The 22378-nt window shown below is 42.4% G+C and overlaps 1 protein-coding gene across 1 annotated transcript in view; it reads left to right on the top strand.

Annotated features, from left to right (window-relative positions):
- CDH5 (cadherin 5) overlaps positions 1-21794 on the top strand; it is a 31209-nt gene extending 9415 nt beyond the window's left edge. The window contains exons 2-12 of the mRNA XM_082489466.1: positions 7854-8055; positions 10352-10640; positions 10730-10846; positions 11593-11757; positions 12166-12353; positions 15004-15257; positions 15839-15981; positions 16475-16599; positions 17670-17778; positions 18067-18312; positions 19127-21794. Coding sequence (XP_082345592.1) covers positions 7867-8055; positions 10352-10640; positions 10730-10846; positions 11593-11757; positions 12166-12353; positions 15004-15257; positions 15839-15981; positions 16475-16599; positions 17670-17778; positions 18067-18312; positions 19127-19620 — 2319 coding nt within the window. The 5' untranslated portion in view covers positions 7854-7866 and the 3' untranslated portion in view covers positions 19621-21794. The remainder of the gene's footprint in view (positions 1-7853; positions 8056-10351; positions 10641-10729; positions 10847-11592; positions 11758-12165; positions 12354-15003; positions 15258-15838; positions 15982-16474; positions 16600-17669; positions 17779-18066; positions 18313-19126) is intronic.
- Positions 21795-22378: the final 584 nt, after the last annotated feature.

Here is a 22378-nt window from a genome sequence, read left to right as displayed (position 1 = left end):
ATCGATAGAAAAATGGTTGAATTAAAGATTAGAATAGGTATCATAGCTTGTGCACATGAAACACAGAAGCAGTCCCTCTTGGTTGGGTAACTTAACTGTGCAAGATTTTTGATATGCCACATAAAAAAAAAAAAAACCACTAGTTTCTCTCCAACCTATGTGTAACTTGCCTACTTATGTACATATTATACAGGTACATAGAAATACAGACACATTTTTTTCCATCACACATGGGATTTATTTCCAAAACCAGAAATGCTTCAGATCCCCAGACGTACTTAAACTACCACTATCGGCAAAAGGCCACCAGTCCCTAAAGAACAGAGAACAACCAGGCACAACCTATCAGCTCATCTCTTCCAAATTGTCCCAGAAAAAGATATGGTTTGAGGTTCTCTTGAATTCTAACAGAAGCCAAAGCCAGAGCTGATTCCAAGCTGTACGACTGTTACGGACAGGTAAATCAAGATCTAAGCCAAACAAATGTGTATTTGTGAACGGGAAACTGAATCTGAATCTTCACCAGCAACACATGTTCAATAATTTTATAACTCCTCTACTCTTTATCAGACAGGAGCCATGTAGGAATGCAGACAGTATTCTCCAAACTGCAAACACGCTTTTGGAAGTTGTTTGAAAATACAGCTTAAGATAAGGTTAATTAGAAACTAAGAGAAACCAACAGAAGAGATTTTGGGCCTGTCCAACAGCCGTGCCTCTGAACTCTCCCAACAAAACCAGCATTGATCAGCGAAGGCTTTTTGTGAGCCCAAGTGAGATCGTGGTCACGTCCTGCGCACCCAGCCAAGGGGCGGCCACTGTTCCGCGCCCCCTGACGCAGCTGTCGGGATATCCGCCAGAGTTAGTGCCGGGAGGAACGCTGAGCAGAGGTAGCGCCACCAACAAAACGATTCCCCTGTTTGTCTGGGAGGTCACGCCTGTACGTGATGGGGCAGATTCAGAGCAATGTCAGGACAAGAGAAAGCAGCACGGTATTTCTGGCCCACTATGATGGCTGATTGCATCTGCAGCACTGTACTGCTCACAGGTTAAAGTGAAGTCAGTCTTTCCCCACTCAGGCCAACGTTTTTATTTTTGTTAATCTACCCAGCTAAACTATTATCAGGCACATCGCTGATGTAAAACAAATCCCAGTAAAGCCAGGAGAGTGTACTGATGCAAGATCAGCTCCAGCACCTGACTCATCTTGCTGCTCTTCCACGTCTGGAGGAGGTGATCTCAGCAAACAAACTGCCAATCTATACATCCCTGTTCCATAAAAACTTCTTGGCAAGCAACAAAGGAGCGCTTTCTGCCCTCTTACAACTTTCTTCCTTGCTACTTTCTCTAAAATCACTCAGTTTACAGCAAATGCCACCTTACACCACACGTTTCTTATTTTTGGTTCACACTCAGTCTATTCAAATGCCCTTCTCTGGGTATTTACCGCAGCTCTTGAACCCCAGAGTCAGCTCGTCCCTCGGGAAAACGCAAGCCAGGAGTGTCAGGAAGCTCAGAGAGGACATTCATCCGGGTTTCATTATTGCTGCTCGCCCGCCTTCAGCACACGGGCTCTCACGCACTAGCTCGGAAGGTGGCTTTGTTTCTTTTTAAAGAAAACCAAACCCAACCAAGCCAAACCAGTGACTGCCTCCCCCATTTTTAGCCAGTGCCGTATCTGAGGTAACAGAAAGACTGGGACACGACCTTGGCTGCCTGCTTTCCACCAGGCAAGGAATCTTTCATGTATACCCAGGAAGTACTTATACGTCTTTTCTAACCAAATTTCTTCATTTCTGAAAGAGGCATCTGTCCTGGCTGAGGACTCCATCCACCCATGAGATGAAGTTGTATTTTGTATCACCCAGGACAGAATTTTCTGGTGAGATGAACAAACAGGAAAAAAAATCATTAATACAATCTATTACCACAAACTTGACCATAGGAAGTCTCAACCTGAGGAGGGACTTCTCTCCCGTGAGGGCGGCAGAGCAGTGGCACAGCTGCCCAGAGAGGGGGGGAGTCTCCCACTCTGGAGCCATCCCAAACCCACCTGGACGTGTCCTGTGCCACTGCTGGAGGTGCCCCTGCTCTGGTGGGGGGTGGCCCTGGGGGAGCTCCAGAGGGCCCTTCCGACCCCCACCAGTCTGGGATTCCGTGATCTCCTCAGCTCTTTTGACATCCAGTGCTGCAGCACCACCACCAAGAACCGAACAGCACCCAGTGCACGCGGCAGTGCTCTCGCAGTACTGAGGGACATGGGGGGGGTTGAAGCAGCAAGTTTAGTTAAGCTATTGCTGAAGGGGGTATTCATTGAAAGGTACTGTCACAAGTATAAAATGTCATTTTACAATCAGTTTTCAGTCAGGCGTTTGCACTCCAGATTGTTTAGTCATCAAAGTGGCTATTTACTCAAAGGTACTATCATGCATATAAAAAGTCATTTTATAATCAGTTTTCAGGTAGGCATTTGCACTCCAGACTGTTTAGTCATCAGCGAAAACCACTTCTCAGATTCATAAAATCGACATAAGGACAATCAGAACCGTAACACCAGGTCGTCAGGCACTAGGCCCATTTAAATCAGCTCAATAATCTGGAAACGAAAAAGCAGCACAGTGTTCTCAGGAAAGGCCTATTTTTAAATGAATCATTGTGCACTGTTGAGGACATGTGACAAGACAGCTTTAGTAGGAAATAAGAGAAACACCGAGTAACCACCCGAAACAAATTATATCTGAAGATGCAACAAAAAAAAAAGATTGCTCCAAGTCCCGTGTTGCACAATCTACTTGGGCGGTTTTTTTAAGTGATGTTACTAAAGTTTGAAGCCCTACCCCAGTTCCCGTTCCCACTGCGCTCACTGGGTGCCCTCAACCCTTCTCGCACTGTAGCTCAAGCGTGCGGAGGAGGGTCACGGTCTCACAACCTGGATCCAAGCAGAAGCTGGAGTGCAGGTAACAACCACACTGACGGGATTCCTCTGATGCCGCGTTTTATAGAATCCTAGAATCGCAGAATCATAGAATCATAGAATCATGTTTCGGTTTAGGCTGGAAGGGACCTTGACGATCATCTTGTGCCAACCTCCTGCCCTGGGCAGGGACACCTCCCACCAGCCCAGGTTTCTTGGGGTTCGTTAGGAGCTGGTTGGAGCAATATTGTTTAATTATGAGATGAAGAAACTGGGAGAAGAAAATCTGAGCGTGTTGTTACTCCTGACCCTGGTCCACCGTCAGGAGACGGCAAACACCTCCAAATGTGCTTCAAATGCACCTTTGGACAGGGACATTGCTTTTTATCCAGCTGCAGTACTTTTCAGAGAGAAACGAGGAGGCTTTATCAATTCATGTTTGCAGAGCCGCTGAAGGGCCCTGAAAGGCAGCATTAAGTACTGCTAGGACTATTTTCTTGTAATAATGTTTTGCCTGCTTACCAAATGTGCTCCCTCTGCACAGCAAGGTAAGCACCCGCTGAGCGACAGGCACTGCAGAGACAGAGAACGTATCCCCCTCCTGGGTTTGGTATGGCACCTTTCTATTCCTTACTGCCCACCACATTCACACAGCTACCTTTGGTCTTAAACGTCATCTAGATGAGAAATTAATGTTAAAAATGCATTCTGCAGGGCAGGGTTGTTTCAGGGTCATTTTGTTACTTGACACTGGGTCAGATTCCGGTGCCATTCTATCTATCATGGCTTCATTGAGCATAGTAATTTTGGAGGTGTTTAGATCATGTACCAAAGTAAACTTTTTGCATCTGAAAAAAAAAAATTTAATTTTGAAGTGTTGTCTACTCTGTATTGTAGGGTTTAATCTGCTGCAGTTTCAACAGAAGTTTTTGCACAGAGCTACTCAGGAAAAGTGGGGAGGGTGCAGCAGACGGGAGCAGGAGAGAGTTGGAAAATACTTATTAAACTAAACTAAAGCCATCCAAAGCCAACTTTTCTGACAAAACTTTGGTCAAGAAAGCTTTCTGATTTTTTTTTCTCTTTCAGCCAGCCAGCCAGCCCACCTCTGCGGGCAGGCCCCTTCCCATCCCATCCCAGGGCAGGGCAGGGCAGGCTGCCCAACGCTCTCCTTCAACATTTCGCCCAACTGGCTGAACACAGTGTTTCGGGCATTTAGGATTCCCTGCATTTACACGGCGCAGGCGTGACAGCTGAGGGTTGATTAACAAGCAGAAACAGCAAAATTTCCAGTATGGTGGAATGGAATAGATTATGTCCTATAGTATTGATTTATCAGTCATTTTGTTAATATTTTCTGCTTTGATGAAACTCTCGTTTTTGCACGGGATTCTTCATTTTCATTTACATTGTTCAGATTCCAACCAAGATACTGTAAGCAAAAACAATCATTAAGTTTCCAGGTCAATCATCAGTAATAATTTCATTTCCAGTTTTTCTGACAACAAGGTATGCAAATTATTTGAATAATACCGGCACAAACCTTTTAAAATTTATTTCTTTTCTGGTGCACGATAGCCGCTTTAAGCAAATTCCTCTCTTACAATGATCATTATCACTATTTCTAGCAATATTTCTGTGTTTTGGATGCCGAAAAACCAAAATTCTCTCATACTAGCATAAGAGCCCAGTCCAATCAACCAGAAAAATACAGCATTTCAGCTACAGCTGTTTGCTCTTTAACCAAAGTCTCCATACAGAAATCTGGTTTAATTTCTATTTAACATGCAAGCATACAACAAATTTCTTTGTTAACTAAACTAACCTCATGTAAGCATTAATAAACATTTTTAGAGTGAGGAGTAAACCAGGTAAGAGGCAAATACCAGGAAAAAAAACCACAAATGTTCATAAGAATATTTCATCAAATGTGTTTTTATAACATGGACACCTTATTTATATTAGTGGCTCACCAGCCGTACAGTTGATTACTTAGCAAAACAACTTGTAAAATGCAAACTTTTAATTAGTACCGTATTGTCTGTATCTCCACCTGTCATTTTTTTAATAATTACTCCCAATCTGTGAGAAGAAACTACACCGTATGAGGCATGTGTCCCATAAATCAGTTTGAATACCAGAATTTCTCCGTTAACTGTCTATAGTACCCTGCAGACCAAGAGTTATTTGCTCAAATAATTCAACACATAAAATGAGTAATGGCGGTGGAAAAACCCATCATTTGCTGAAAGAAAATTTAAGAGCAGAGCAAGAAACTTCACTATTTGAATAAACCATTCCCTCGCTAACTTTAAGGAACATTTATGGTCTCTGCTTAAATTGAAAAAAGTTTGAAGTATTGGTCTAATCAGTTAGAGACAGAGGGGTAACTGGAGGCTGCCCCGAGGTAGACCAGCGATGGCCCCTCAGGGCAGCGTGCCGCTGAGAGCCACGCGTGGCACAGACCGGTGACAGCGCACGCTGTGCTGTCCCCTTCTCCGGAAGCGTGTGGAGCGGGGGTCGTTACTCGAAAGGGTGCGTCTGCTCTTCTCTTCTCAGTCCTGGCTGCCACTGCAGACACGAGAAGAAAGGAAAAGCCAATCCCTACATGTCATCTACCTGTCATTCCTCAGAAACCTTCTTGCTCCCGACTCCACGGGAACACTCCCCCCTGCTCAGGCATGGGAACATCTCTCTTCCGCTACTACCTCTGGCATTTCAAATGAGACCTGCTGGAAAGGAAACTATCATGGCCAGCAAAAGAGAAAGCATTTAGTGCAGCTTGTCAAGAGCTAACATCCACGGAACGTGGCCTTCACACCAGGACAGTGCCCTTAGTAGTTCCTTCTCGGCAGGGTCCTGCTTCTGAAGCCTTTGTACGTGCTGCCAGAGAAGGGTATTCTGAAATATTGTGATGAATTCAGCTACAGATCCAACAGCAAGAGACTTCCAGCTGCCGAACGGAAAACTTGCACGGTATGATAGAGGAAGTCTTCTTGGAATGAGACCGGCCTGCGGAGCGATGCAGATCACACGCCCCTAGAGCAGACAGCATGCAAAGCGCTCGGGTGGGCAGCGTGACCGCCACCGAGATGAGACATTTCGAAAGATGACAAACACAAAACAGAAGTCATGTTTTTGCAAGAGGCTCTTCTATCTCAGAAGGCAGAGGGCACGGCAGGCTCTGAACGGAGCACTAGCAGAGAGGCAAACACTAGGAAAATATTCCTGAGCAGTACTGCCCCCAGTTCTCCCAACGCATCTCGGCACTACAGCCATACAGGAGATCTCCGCTGTATCAGAGGAACAAGAGAAAATGACTTTTTAAACACCACAGTCTGTTTTCTCCAAAACTACAGCCTGTACTAGTTGTTGTTAACCAACCGGTTTCCATTGGTTATCGCATTTTGTAATTTTATGAATAAAAGCCAGACTTCTGCCACCACAACAGACTCACATCAATGCCTACCAGTTTCCACTTGTAAAACGTTCATGTACACAAATAAAACAAAGCAAAGCAACTAAATCTCACTCATTTTTCTAAAAATATTCAGAGCCAAAGTAAGTGCAGAGAATACAAAAAACTAGCTAAATCAAAAAGTTTTATATCAATCCAGAAAACTGTCTAAAAGGCAGTTTAGCTATTAAAAAGCAACTTCAAAGCCACCTTATGTGGTCATTTCCTACACAATGGCAAAGAAGAAGGGATGTTCCTCAGCTTACGTACAACAACCTAGCAGAGAGAAAAGTACAGGAAAGGAAAATTTTATGGTAAATAAAATCCTTTTACTGACAACGATGCTGCACCCCAGGACAAATGTTGATTGCCTGGTTCCCAAAGAGTCATTCTGGAAATGTCTCAGCACCTTTCTGCCGAAAATATTAATTTAATTTTGCATCCAGCAACCTGTGTGATGTCAACTTCTCCATCACAATTAACGGGTTTGGGGTTTTTTATGTGCATGCTGACAGCTCCTAAAAGCTAATGGAGAGTAATTTATGTGTAAGTTAAAGTCTGATTATCTGAACATTAAAGTTCCCTGACAGTCCTTTATATTGGGGAGGGGAAATTTAGTAAGAAAACGAATCAGCTTTGCTACGTTAAAATAACTTCTCAATCTGATATGAAAGTAAGGCCTGAATTTTGCTAATATTAACACATGATGCAAAAATGTAGTTTCACCTGAGAATAATTTCACAAATTATCATTTTTAGAGGGTAAAATCTGAGAATAGGGTATAAAGGAACTTTATATGTGTCTTCAAACGTTTCAAAAGACAAGGAATTGAATCAATAAATGAGCTCTCTGAGCAAGGTAATTTGCTATATTGTACTTGGAATTGATTGAAAATTTCACATGAATCATTTTTTTTCATCAAAACCCCCCAGATTTTATTCTAAATCAATATTTTCCATATGAACATATTGACTACGGCATATTTTGTGTCAGGGCATGTCAAAACATTGCATTTGGGTTTGTCAAGCTGGAACACTTCATTCGGAGTTAAGTTAACGTAAAGTTTGATCTGGCTCAGCCTTGGCGTTGCTTCCCACGGCTCCTCTCCCCACGGGCGACGCTCTGCAGCTGCACTGCACCTTCGCCGCTCCGCAACGGCTGATCTGCGCCACCCGTCACGTTAACTGTGGCAGCTCACGTGGATGCTGGCTTTTATGGTAGCTTTCAAAACTTGCCCGTTTTTTCTTTCGTTGAAATAGTTTTGTTGGTTTTTACAGTTGTCATATCATCTAGTTAAAACTGTTTCACGGAAGAAAGAAGCCTGATATTTCAAATTTTGATTCTAAGGGAGATGAAAAGAAATATAGAAAGTAATCAAACTATCCTATAGAAGGAAAATCCATTTGCACTTCTATGCGTGCTGTCTCTGATTAATCCAATTCTGTTGTTATTTATAGAGATTTCATATTTTATATTACTTTCTAGGCTCCAGAAGAAGATGAACCACCTTATTCTACTTTTCTCATTGTTCGTGGCTCCAGCATTTGCTGACAAAGAACGTCAGAAGACAAACCAGGACTTTTCTTCAACCAATGCCAGTCATAAACGACTGAAAAGAGACTGGATATGGAACCAAATGCATATCAAAGAAGAGATTGATACCCCATTACCACACCACGTAGGCAAGGTAAATAGCAGTCTGTTAGCAATGAATAATTAGAAATGCAGACAGCATATGAGTATCTTGTAATGTCTGCAGAATAGAAGAGAAAAAAAGGAAATAGAAATGGGACTTAATACCAACATACTAACAAGTTAAAACCGTAATAATGTGGACACAGAGTAAATGAAGAATAATGTCAAAGGGATTCTAATTCTTTTGAAGAATACAAATAGATTTTAGAGAATGGCAAGTATGGAGCATCCGCAGTGAAGAAACAATTGCATGGCAGGCAGGTGCACACTGAGGAAGGAAGTCTGGCGGCTGACGTACGTCAGTATTTTTCTGGCAGCTCAAGATTCTTTCAAAAACCTAGGAGATCAGCTAATAAAAACATATGCATTAAAAACCATACAGTTTACATCTCAGCCTGGATACAAAACAGAAGCGCTATGTTTAGGAATGCTGTTACACAATCAAAACATTTGTTTCACGAAGTGAAAGAAAATAATTTTTAAAAATAATAACAAGCGTTGACCTGCCCGCAAAGCCATTTTCTTCAGGGCAGCGCTCATAAAGTCCCATGATTAACTGCGTATCACCCAGACAAAGTTCTTCCAATCTACTCTTTCAAAGTGAAGGACTTTGACGCTTTTCAGATAAATGCAGTTGTAGGTTTTCCTCCCATGTACAACAATCAGCATCTGTCAGGGCTGTCTGGGTGAAGCGAAACGGACCTTTCTGGATGAGTGCCGCTCGCCGGCAGACTGTGCCAGCGCCAGAGAAAAGGGGCCAGAGGTGCTCGCGGCTGACACAGGGTATCTCTGTTTCATTTCAGACCAATTCAGCAGCAGATTGAGGAGAACGCTTCTATTCCTGGAGCTGTCCTAAATAAGAGTAATTCGCTTTGTGCCGCGCGCCGGGGTCTGTCAGCAGCGCAATGCTGCTGATTGCTTTTGCAGCGGCTGCGGTGGGCGCGTTGCAGTCGCAGCATTGAGCACTTGATAAACCCTTTCAAAAAGGCCACGGCGGCGGCGTGGCAGAACTGAGTGACAGCTGCAGGAATATGCTGATACATTTCGATTTTATCTTTCCTGACCTTGGATACTTCCCTTTGTCTGCGCACCCTCACTTTTAGAGAAGGCAATCTTGGAAGTCTATACCTTTTACACTGAATAAGTGAATAAAAATTGAGAAAGGCGGCGCAGACTATACTATCTCCGAGGCAAGGGTGAGGTTTTTTCCCACGTTACATCTCCGGAGTTGTAAACTGTTCTTCAGCAGCCCCAGCAGCCAGAAGCATGATTCAGTATGTGGAGTGAGGGGAGACAATTTTAACGACGCATTTCAAAAAAGAAAACAGAAATGAAAGAATGTTCAACAGTAAATGACAACTGCAGGATAAATCAAATCCTGAATACCAAACAGCTGCAATTTATGATAACATCAGTAACAAAAGACTAGAAATTCTTGGCCCAACCCAGCAATTCTCGATAAGCAACTTGCTGAAATAAGAATGCTGATATAGCGCACAGAAAATTGTGGTTTAAACCTGCTATCAGTGTCCGTAGATGGGTGAGGGTATAGAAAGGGAAGAATCATCAGATTATCTGCAGATTAAATAATGTGCCAAAGCATTTGGCCTTGGATTAAATTACACTTTAAAACTGATTAATGTTCATTCCTTTTACCCAATCCCTTTTTCATTGCATATAATCTTAAAATTTAAAATCTATGGGGTGGAAATTTACTGTCACAGCTTGAGCCTAAAGACCGACTATGAAAAAATTGCATGTGACTAAACACAAGAAAGCCATCAGCTATGGCAGGAATTCTGCTAAATGCTAAGTAATAGAGACTAATGCTGAATAATAGCTGTGAATATAGATTTGATTTTGTAATTCTCTGAAATCTAAGAAAAATCAGAAGGTTACTTGCAAAGAAGAGGAGCTCAAACTGAACGTGGTGGTGCGTGTTATTTCAGACACAATGAGGTTAATGATTTGTATGTGTTAACTGCATGAACAATTTATATCTTTGGGAAATACGAGATACAATCAAAAAAAAAAAAAGTGCTTCTTGATATATAAGCAAGCAAGTTTCAGTCTGGATGCAAGTTTCACCCTATAACCCTGCAGGGTTGTAGCTGCTGTGGTGCTGTTTGTTTAGTAATATTCCAGCTGACATCAAAAGCCTTGATGGCTCTTCTGGTTTCAAACCGAGTCTGAAGAAGCCATGACCGTGTGTATCTTCTGGTAGAAATTGCGTTGCATCCAGATGCCAAAGCTCACTTTTATCTCTTTGAATTGTACTTTCCTTCTAGATCACATCAAGCGTAAGGAACAACAACGCTAAGTATATCATTGAAGGTGAATATGCCAATACCATTTTTAAAGTCGAAGAAACCAGTGGTGATGTATATGCGTTTGAGAGGTTAGACAGAGAAAAGAAAGCAGAGTACGAGCTGACAGCGCTCATCATTGACAGAAGAAACAACCAGTCACTGGAACCCCCATCTAAATTCATTATCAAGGTTTACGATATTAATGACAATGTCCCTGTGTTTGTACAAAAGGTATTCAACGGATCTGTCCCAGAAATGTCACCAGTGGGTACGTTCTTCCATCACTCATTTCTCTTCCTGTCCCTGGTTAAAAAGCAGAATTTATACTAAATATGCTGTTTGAAAATCCTTTTCTAGGAACCTCAGTCACCAAAGTGACAGCTGTAGATGCTGATGACCCAACAGTTACAGGTCATGCCACAGTTACGTACCAAGTCATTAAAGGAGACGAATACTTCACAGTTGATGACTCTGGTAGGTCAGAATGCAAATGTCCTTACGCACTTTGTCCTTACCTTACACTTTGAAGAAAATGCAGAATGAAAAAGCCTTTTTCATTCTGGACAAGGGGGATAATAATTCAAAAATATAATTTTAACCATAATTTAGAATGATTTTTCATTCACACACACAATGCCACCGTCTGCAGCTGGAAATGAACTAATAAAGTCAGGATATCAGGTGCTGTGAACTAAATGAGAAGATAAAAGGTCATTTTTTCCCACTGATGAAGACTCACTAGGAGCTAATATCAGTTCATGTTTTCAGTTTAGCATAGATACCATTCCTTTCACCAAATGGGAAAAGGGGAATACATAAATTCTGAGGCAGCAGTAACTCTTACCCTTGCTTTCCTAAACTTTCTTGTTTAAATTTTGCCGACTCTTAAAAATAATGTCAGTATCTCTTGTAACCATACTGGTCCTCTGGAGCAAATAACTCAGACAGAGGTGCTCAGAAAAACTCTCTAGATGCTGTACTGACCAAGTTTAGGCATCATCAAATTGTTTCTAAGCAGCAAAGATCAGTTTAAAGGAAGGTATTGTACAAAATCTCCCACATGTTCCGTCCTGTAGAAAGACTTCTAATATTTCTACCCTTAGAAAAATACCACTGTAAAAATGCTACTTAAAGCTGAATGCGTGGCATAAGGCGAAAATTTACTGTCAAAATTGGACATGCCGCAAAATCTAATCATATTCAATGTTAATTTTTCAAAGGTGTGATTTCTACAACAAGGGCTGATTTAGACAGAGAGCATCAATCGACATATGAAATCATTGTTAAAGCAAAAGATGCTCCAGGTTCTTCTGGGGATTCAAGCACAGCTACAGTCATTATCACTTTAACCGACATCAATGACAACTTCCCTGTATTCAAACACCGTAAGTACACTGCAAGCGCTGTATCATTTGGAAACCGAGGGTTGACATGTTTATAACGAATTTATGTCAGAGTTCATCACGATTCAACTTTTCTTAAAAATGGACAAAAGAATCTTACATATTCAGAAGGTCTTCTGTATTCCAGCCCCAGCTACATTTCCTGGGTGATGCACCTAGAAGAGAAAATAAAAATCGGCATTAATTTCATCACTTTATACAAGATTTGACAATTTTGAAAATTAATTATACTTTTATGAAAAATACATCTAAAGAGCTGTCTGTAGAGACATATAATGCTGAATTCACAATGAAATATTCTTCTGTACATTTATAAACTAAGAGCAATTTTTAACGAAGTTCTCTCTTCCATGCACACACGCTTTATGCCTTTTTTTGTTTTTTTAACAGCATCATTTCACTTTAAAGTTCCTGAAAATATTTCAGTAGGAGGAGAAGTTGGCAGAGTCAAAGTAGAAGATATTGATGAACCACAACATAGAAATACGAAATACAGTTTTGTCAAAGGAGATTACAGAGACACCTTTGAAATTGTAGCAAATCCATTCACCAATGAAGGAATCATTAGGCCAAAGAAGGTACTTTTCCCAATAACAAAGATGATTATTTCGTTTTTCCATGTGTGACAAGAGTGTTTGATTCAGTTTGGGATTAGCAGCAGGAAAAAATGGAAGTGAGCGGAAGCCAGCATGAGGTATGTTCACCCTGAAACCCCGGTTCTGGGAGCTCTGGGAGAAGGAGAGCTGGTGATTCACTGGCCCACTTCAACCGCCAGTCCTGGGAAAAACCTAGAATTGCACAGCGCAATGGGGACCATGCCAGATATTTGGGTTACGCACTTTGGGCTCCTCTCAAATTTCAGCTATTTGGATGCTTGAAAGAGTCAGGGAATTTAAGAGTGGAACCAACTGACCAGGTCAGAGGATCTTTCCCTTCTGCAGCCCAAGTGAAACCAAAACAGACAGTGTGAATGAGTCCACCTGACCACTCTTCCAAAAGTGCTCTTTACAGTTTGGCACTTGCTCCAACCTGAGCCACAGCTCCCTTACCTTCCTCAGGGTGTTTTCAGAGCTTCCCCACTAATTCCTTGTAACTCTTTAAGAGGGCCCAGACTCTCCAAAGGCTTTATTATGGTTTGCTCTTTGTTTTTTAATTCTCAAACCTACTTGATTTGTACCAAGGGACATTCCTGCATTATGCAGAGCACTGCTAAGCCAAGAGTTCATTGATTCCATTGACTTACAGTTAAAAACAAGAGGAGGGAGGACTATAAATCACCTCCCGTAATCCTCAGATTGACAGGAATGTGTTTTTCACTTCCAAATGTCTCTCTGTAACTGTTAAGACTAGAAACAGTGTTAAGAAGAAGAGAAAACTGAGGGGAAAAAGTACCAAGTATTCCAAGACCAGCAGAAAAGACCTCAGCTGTGGTCACATTAGGTGTGAGCAGCTTTCCTCCTCCAAACGCAGCCCTTGCCCTGGTCTTTCCAGGACTGAGGAATGCATTGCTTGCAACTTCTGCCCAGAGGAGGAGCAATAAGAGACCCCACACATAGACACACTGGGTCAGTTGGAATCAGCTCATCTTTTAACATACAGCAGGCAAAGTTCACCCCACTGCTTTGTAACACGCTTTTGGCCACGCACATGTCATAATTTTAAATATACAGCTTTGTGAGCTAAAATTTCAACCACCAGGTAAGCACTATCACTTCCATTCGCAGAATCCCAGACTGGTCAGGGTCGGAAGGGCCCTCTGGAGCTCCCCCAGTGCCACCCCCCGCCAGAGCAGGGGCACCTCCAGCAGTGGCACAGGACACCTCCAGGCGGGTTTGGGATGGCTCCAGAGTGGGAGACTCCCCCCCCTCTCTGGGCAGCTGTGCCACTGCTCTGCAGCCGTCGCGGGAGAGAAGTCCCTCCTCAGGTTGAGATGGAACTTCCTATGGTCACGTTTGTGCCCATTCCCTCTTGTCCTGTCACTGGGCACCACTGAAAAAAGACTGTTCCCATCCCCCCGGCACCCTCCCTTGAAGGATTTGTAAGCATTAATAAGATCCCCCCTCAATCTTCTTTTCTCTAGACTAAAAAGCCCCAAGTCCCTCAGTCTTTCCTCATAAGAGAGATGTTCTAATCCCCTCATCACCTTTGTGGCCCTTTTCTGGATCCTCTCCAGCAGTTCCCTGTCCTTCTTGAACTGGGGAGCCCAGAACTGGACACAGTACTCCAAATGTGGCCTCCCCAGGGCAGAGCAGAGGGGGAGGATGACCTCCCTCCACCTGCCGGTCACACTCTTCTTGATGCCCCCCCGGATGCCATTGGCCTTCTTGGCCACCAGGGCACATTGCTGGCTCATGGGCATCCTGTTGTCCACCAGGTCTCCCAGGTCCCTTTCCACAGAGCTGCTCTCCAGGAGGTCAACCCCTGACCTGTACTGGTGCGTGGGGTTATTCCTGCCCAGGTGCAGCACCCTACACTTGCCCCTCTTGAATTTCATAAGGTTTCTCTCTGCCCAGCTCTCCAGCCTGTCCAGGTCACACTGAATGGCAGCACAGCCTTCCAGCATGTCAGCCACCCCTCCCAGTTGTGTGTCAGCAGCATTTGCAATATCTACTCAAAGGGAAAAACAAAGAGTCACCACAATTAGGTACTGTGTAGTTCAGGGTACTTTTATAATCTCAGGCGATAGTGCAAAAGAATCTCACTTTGAAATGAGAGATAGCTTGGGCATTTCTTACCGCCCTAGCTCCTGGCCTTCCTTCCATTGTGGGATTCCTTTTATAATCTCAGTAAGTGGGAAAAACACGGAAGCGGATGTTGTTTATCAGTAAATGCCCCAGCTATCAGTCAGTGCGGCTGCGAAGTCTGCCTTGAATGACTTCAGAACAGAAAGCCGAGCCCAGGAGAATCTGGTCCCCAACCTTTGAGAAAAAGGAGCTCAACAAGTTTTGGTATCTACAGAATTAAAAAAAAGAAAACTATTTAAACCAAGACATACTTGCTGAACTTAGAATACTGGATGAATCTGTTCAAAACCAGAAGTTGCTCGAGCCATTGTATTTATGAAAGAGAAGTTCCATGTGGAAATGCTCCCCCAAGAGTCCAGCTGAGATGCAATTTGGTAATATTTCCAAGCATGAATTAGAGCACAGAGCTTGAAGTTGCATAGATTATGCAAAGTTTACTTAGACATCTCCAAAGGAAGAATATCTGTGTTTGTCTTTTTTCTAGCCTCTGGACTTCGAAAAAGTAGCAGAATACAGGTTTGACATCGAAGCAACAGATCCCACCGTTGATCTTCGCTATTTCAAAGCCGGTGGCTCTCGGAGCATTTCAACAGTCACCATTGAAGTCACCGATGTCGATGAGCCTCCTGTCTTCACTAAACTACCATATGAATTTAAAGTAAGGGAAAATGATCCAGAAATAAGAACACTTGGTTCAGTTTGGGCACACGACCCTGACGCAGCTAAACGGAAAATCAGGTAACACGACACCAGCTTTAGTAATTCTATTTTAAAGTAGAGAATTTGTTAATGATTCCAAGAATTTCATAAAGAACTAAGACTTTGGCCCTACTTTTCAGAATCTGCATGCCAAAAAAAAAAAAAAAAAAAAATCCAATTTGATTTGTCCGGCACTGCAGCCATGGATATATATGGTAACGAACAAATATGAACATAAATTACATTTACCGATGTAATTACCACATAAACTTACCAATAAAACGCTTGCACATTTACAGGAAAATGCATAATCCTGGATATCTTTACATGGTTGTAATTTATAGTTACATTTTTTATTGTAATAACTCTTTCAAGCATGTGCTTTGAAAAGAAAATAGACTTCTGAAACAGCAAAAGACAATAATCTGGCAACTTTTCCAACAGATATATTTTGCTCTCAGAGCTTGCATAATTTTAGGGAAATATTCTGAGACCGCCTGGTCAAGATATTAATGTAATTTGTCACACGAGAACTCTCTGACCTTTCATGATGAAGAACTGAAGTGAAACACGGTATTATCACCCTTGCTTTGACATATCTCTTTTTAAACAAAAAACAGATTTATTCGACGAAGAGCTAGTCCTAATGGAGACTATGTTAGGGTATCCGATACTGGAATTATTCAACTTCCCAAGCCCCTGGACAGAGAATTCAGTTCCTCATACAACATCACTGTCGCAGCTCAGGAAGTCCTTGAAGATGGTAAGCGCTTCCTTCTTCCCTGCTGGAAAGAAATCGGTGTACAACTTTACAGCAGGACTGTAGCGTACCAAAAAGGAAAGCCACGACCTGACAGCCAGTTCCCATGAAGCGACGAATGAAAGGGATGCTTGCCGGGTTTGCTCAATAATCTTCCAAATCAAATGGGTCAAAAATAGTTTTAAGATTTGGCCCCTAGCTATTATGAAAATGCATTCAGATCGTTCCAAGGAATAAAAAGGGCATGAGCAGAGGAAGCAGCCTGGGGAACATGGATAAGCCTTCCTCACAGATCCTTGCTGATTTAGCCCAAAAGGAGAGGGTTTAGGAAAATCTCTGAATCTGTCAAAGGAAAAGTTTAAATGAATGATGGAGCTGGAAACATTCTGTATTCGTCACGCAGGAGGCACAGAGGTAGACACAAAGAGTGGAAAGAGTGAGGTAGACAGCCCTGAGATTCCAGACATCTGAGAGACCTGTACTGTTGTCATTTCAGGCCGTCTTTCGGACAGAGAATCACATGCCCAAGTTCACGTCATAGTCACTGATGAAAATGATAACGCTCCAGAACTTGTTTATCCTGAGGAACCCAGAGTGTGTGAAAATGCTGCACCAGGAAAGGTGAGACAGGAGGGAGAGTTCTTGCCTTAAACCCCAACTATCTAGTTGCAAGCTCAAGTGAAAGACGTCTTTTAATACAAGTTAGTCTCAGGATTCGTACCCAAGCACCTGGTCGCTTCACTGATCTCCAAAACGTCAGTGGTCAGAAATCTCTCTGCAGGACTTTACCCTGTTGGAATATTGACGTTTATCTGCTGAAGCACATGGGCCGCACACTTCCTCTCCCTCCAGGCTTTTAAGTACGTACGTGCTTTAGCAATTGAACCGTGAAGTGCAGTCAAGCCTTGCAGAGCAAAAATTAGCAATTCAGTTTTATCACACAAATGTTCATACGTCACACTGAGAATGAAACCGTTTCAAAATACTAAGAGAAACACTGCAGCATATAACATTATTGTAGTATTCATTGGAGTGCGAGCATCTGCACGCGCAAATAGTGTTAGTATTTGTGGGTTTACATGTTTGGCCTCAGATACAAGTATTTAGCCCACAGGTATAATGTTTGACTAATTCAGAGACTTTGTCACAGATTGGACAAATGGAATCTGTTAGAACACACAAGGTATTATTTCACCTTTCATTTAATTTGCAAAATACCTTTGGGACATAATCATACCCATTTTTTATATTTTTTACATCTAATGTAGCCCCGGTTGAGGTTTTCAAAAACAAGCATGTCATTCAGCAGTGGCAGTGTCAATGACATTCAGTGCATGAGAGCCATACTTCTAAGCAAGTTGAACACTTTAGAAAACAGCCATCTTAAAATTTTTATTTAAAAGAGTTATACGCCTATGAGCATAAGACTTTTTTTATGCTTTAATTATGCAAGATCTCCTCCTTTGTTTCCCACCTGTGAATGAAGGGGCAAGCCTGCTCTTTTTGAAGAGCTACAAGGGAATTACTTGCCTTGAAAGAAGCTGAAGAGGAGCATCACAAGATATCCTCGTCCTGCCCTTTACCGAAGGGTCATACAGGATACACAGCCCAGCTCTACCTTAAATACTGCGTGCTGTTGTAACACTGGAGGCAACGTATACTGACAATTACCACCTCTTCCATCTTTGTAGGTCATCATCAGGATTTCAGCTACTGACAAGGATGAAATATCACCTAGAGGTTTCTTCAAGTACTCCCTGGCCACAGAAGACAGCAACTTCTCCTTGGTTGAGAACTACGGTAGCGTATCCCTGCCACGCGTTTTCTCAGTTAGCCCCAGTGAGACACTGGGACACAGGGGAGAAAAGCTGTCGCCATGTCCTGTGACTGGTCTAGCTGAGCCAAGTAACAATTTATTTTTAAAGGCTTAACCTACTGAAAAAAAAAAGGCCTTTGTTGCTACCCAGGTTTCACCGGGTTCCCTAAAGGCTGGCTCTGTCTAAGGGGAAGATGTTCCAACTGACTGATAATCTATAAGGAATATCTGGGAGAGATTATCACTTAATTAGATGTCGTTACTTCTTCCAGATAACACAGCTAATATCACTGTCAAATATGGACAGTTTAATCGTGAACTTGCCAAAATCCACTACCTGCCTGTCATCATCTCAGACAACGGTGATCCTGAGCTCAGCAGCACAAACACACTTGTCATCAGTGTCTGCAAGTGTAATGAAAAAGGCAACTTCACTTTTTGTGAGGAAAGAGCTAAACAAGTTGGAGTTAGTATACAAGCACTGGTGGCAATTTTTATCTGTATCTTCACAATCATTGGTAAGTATTTGACTTTTGTAATGTTCTCTGACTTAAAATGTGAGAATTGTTTCATTTTGTTTTTTCTTAACTGAGGTCTACGAGAGCTTTGTGGCTATAAAATGGTCGTGAAGGCAGAAATACTGTAACTATTTGATTCACCTCACTTGCTCTTTCTATCTGGCCTGCTAGCATGGTTTCAGCTACAAAGCTGTTCATTCATTGGAAAGGCTGAGTCCCTGGAAAGGTTATTGCACTTACACATAATATACTTGATTTACTGCTACTAGGCTCACGTGCAGCTGTAAAACAGGAAATTTCTGCTGGGGCAATAACAATAGGATTCCTGTTTCCAAAGGCTGAACTAGTCTGGAAACCCTTTAAACCGTCAGTGAACACATACACATAAATAAATCTGTAGTGAATCAGCAGACCAGTACCTCTTTGCTGTATTTGGACCCTACCAGAGAAGGTGCAACATTTGTTCTGCCTTGAGAAGAGACCTCCTTTGTGATTACCACCCAAGCAGCACTTGATGCCTGGCCTTAAAAGTCGTACCAGTTCAAGGCAGTAGTTGATTCAATGAACTTGTGACACTATGCATTTGTACTTGTGACTCCAGCTCAAGAGCCAGTTGTACAATTCCTGTACGGGCTGAAATGCCTTGAGAACATACAAATCCTACAGTTAAACAGTATTTTACACTATTTTTAAACATTTAAATATTTATAAAAATTCACTGCAGAATAAAAACCACTTCAGACTGTGTTAAACGCAATTTGTTTTACTTCCTTACTTCTGTATTTACGCGTGCTCATCTAAGTTTTTTTTGCAGTGATCATATTGCTAATTCTTCTAAGAAAGAGACACAAGAAGGATTTGAGCGGCCTTGGGAGGAACGTGGCAGAGATTCATGAGCAGCTTGTCACTTACGATGAAGAAGGGGGTGGTGAAATGGATACCACCAGCTATGATGTATCCGTACTCAACTCTGTCCGCAAGAACGGCATCAAGCCAGAGCCAGTGCCCTCTCCATATGCGCAAGTCCAAAAGCCTCCTGGAAATCTGACTTCTGGTGCTGGAGAAATGGAAATGATGATTGAGGTTAAGAAGGACGAAGCCGACAATGACAGGGATTTGCTGCCGTATGACACACTTCACATTTACGGCTACGAAGGTGCTGAGTCCATTGCAGAATCTCTCAGCTCTTTGGGATCAGGCTCCTCAGACTCAGACATTGACTATGACTTTCTAAATGACTGGGGCCCCAGGTTTAAAATGTTAGCTGAGCTGTATGGATCGGAACCAAACGAAGATTTCGCATATTAAGTTCAAATTAGCCATGAATTTTCTCCCTCCCACTACAGATAGACATGAAGAGCCTGTCAATGGCCAAAGAAGAACTCACAGCTCTTCACCCAAGCCACACTAGGATTTCAAACAGACATGAAAAAAAACCTGACAGCGGTAGGGTTAAAAAGAAACACACAGATCACACACACTGACTTCCCCCAGCGCTGCTAGCCTTGCTGCCATTCAGTTCTTCCCCCGAGATTGCTGCTCGAGGACCTGCTCGAGTCTTCTAGGACACAACTCCTCCCTCTACCCCTATAGGCACTGATCCTGAAAAAGTGGGTTTGTCCCCAGCTTCTCCTTCGTTCCTCTCCTCCTGTACTGTTTTCATCGACATGCATTCACAGGCACCATCCACTGGAACAGAGAGGTTCGGTAGCTTTGGGAAGGAATGTTTTGGATAACCTCCTGCATCTCCAGCCGGCTGGTTTGCCTGGCCCTCTTGTAACATCTTTATTGACATGCCACGCTTACGCTTATCCAGCAGAGGAGAGGAGGAACATATGGTCTATCACTTAATATTAGAAATTATTCCATCACTTTCAAAAAGAGGCACGATTTTTTCCTTCTTTCCAATCTATTAATTATTCTTGCTTTATAGTCTTCTGCTACATAAACGAGTTACTAAAGATAAAATTAGACAGGATTTTTAGATGCACAATCTGGTTTCATCTGTCATTTTTAACAGCCTGATGATGATTTCAGGCACCTTTCTGGCGTGCTAGAATTTGCTCTAGCTAGCAGCAAAATTGGTTTTTCTTTCTGTAAATAGGATCTCAGTGTTACTCAACAGCACATATCCTGCAGGGCAGGAAATGTGACGATCAGGGGAATGTTAAGACTCCAATACTGTAAATCTCTCTAGATGGCAACATAGGTCTCTCTAGATTTCTAAAGAGGTTGAATAGGCTTTTTATTCAACACTATTAAAGCAATTGTATTATTTCAGGGACAAACAAACGAAGGGCCTCATTACTGTGAAACTGTTTTGATTTTTTTCTAAGCAGGTACTGTAAAACGGGTATTTTCCACCTAGGAAAATATTGTAGACTTCCAAACCAGAATGCTACACACCCACACATTTGTCTGCACAAAAGAACTGCAAATGTAAGTAAGGTTTTGGAGCTGCAGCTACTATGTCCCTGGGAAGCGTGTGTTCAGTTTCTCGCCTGATGAAGAGCCACAGAATGAACAGAATGAAACTTCCCATGCAGGAAGTTACCCAGCCAAATACAGTTTGTAAAAAGCGGGTCTCTTAAGACAATGGCCTGTCTCTGGCTTCTGGCAACGCAGATTCCCGTTGCCTTCACCAGGAACAGAGCCCTGCCACACAGATACTCAATTTTGCAGAATCTGTGCTGGAGCTGTATGTATTAGTTTAGTTGATTTGATTATTTAAATTTGGTAGCTAACCAAATAACACTAAATCTTTTTTTTTTTTCCTAAACCAGTATAGTGGAACCTCACAAATTTGCTTCTCACTTATTCATGTCATCTCTAATTTACATTCCCTTCCCCAAAAATGTTTTCTTGGCAGGAAATAGCAATGCACTGTAATATAGTCTCATATTAGACCTCACAACTATAAAAAGGTGCCCAATACATAACTTAGCTGGAGACTAATGCCTACTATCGTCAATAACGCAATCACTCAAATTTTCAAATATGAACTAAAGGAAAACTAAGTAGAATTGTGCCCATTAGTCAAATCAGCTTTGGATCACATCCTTTATAAAAGAACTATGTTTTGGGATGACGGCCTTGGTTTTATTTTTAATATGTTCGTTTTCTTCCATTTTGCTTAATCCAGTCAACAGTGTATGCTATTGAGGTTCCACTTGTTAGTATATTATAAAGACTGCTAACTAATAATACTTACAGTTTAAGGTTTTCATCAGTAACTAGGTATTGGCTATCAACAGGTAAAGTTAGTTATGAAATTATTTAGTGCAGTAAGTAAAGTACTTTGGTAAGCATCATCCAGATAGTATTACCTGTAACCGTTATTTTTAAGCCTGTTTTATAAAGCTATTTTAAAGAATGCTGTATCAATTTCCACTGTATAAAGATGTTTGCACTGGATAGTTTCTTTTTATATTGCTGTACTGTATTTTTTTTTTTTTACTACATAAAAGCCAATCTCAAGTTTGGATGTTCTGTGCATTAATGAGTTTCTCACACAAGACAACACCAGGCTTTGTAGCACAGAGAACTCAACCATAAAAACACTGGTATCTGCGCTCTAAGCAAATTCAGACTAGACACAAATTCACCAAAGGACTTTCTGTAAAAGCAGTTTTCTCCCAGTCTTTGGGAAGCTGTCAGTAACGTTCCTGGGTAAGGGAAAGCCCCAGCAGTGCTGTCTGGTTCCAGCAGCTGACAAGGTTGAACGCCCCGACTTTGGGGGACTCGTGCCTGCCAGTGCTACAGGATGCATCCCATTTCCCAGCAGATGTTTGGTATTTTAGCAGCCAGGCATCAGGGTGATTTTGAACCACCGTTTTTACTGAGACCCTGCCCTTTCTTCCTACTGGAAGAGTACTCCTCTGGAATGGGAAAGCACTTTGCAGAACAGAAAGTACTAACCCCTGGGCCAGCGCAGACCACCCGCCTGCGGGGCACCTCCACATGTGCCCACCGCTAGAGCGGTCCATCAGCGTTCACTCTGCAGGAGGAAAGCCCGACAGCCCAGCACCACTGCCCGATCCTACCCTGTGCCCTGCTGCTCCCCTCA

The sequence above is a fragment of the Vanellus vanellus genome (assembly GCF_965231255.1).
Source record: "Vanellus vanellus genome assembly, chromosome: 12".
NCBI classification, from domain to species: domain Eukaryota; kingdom Metazoa; phylum Chordata; class Aves; order Charadriiformes; family Charadriidae; genus Vanellus; species Vanellus vanellus.
The sequence above is the reverse complement of the archived record's forward strand: the minus strand, read 5'-3'. Positions and strand labels throughout refer to the sequence as shown.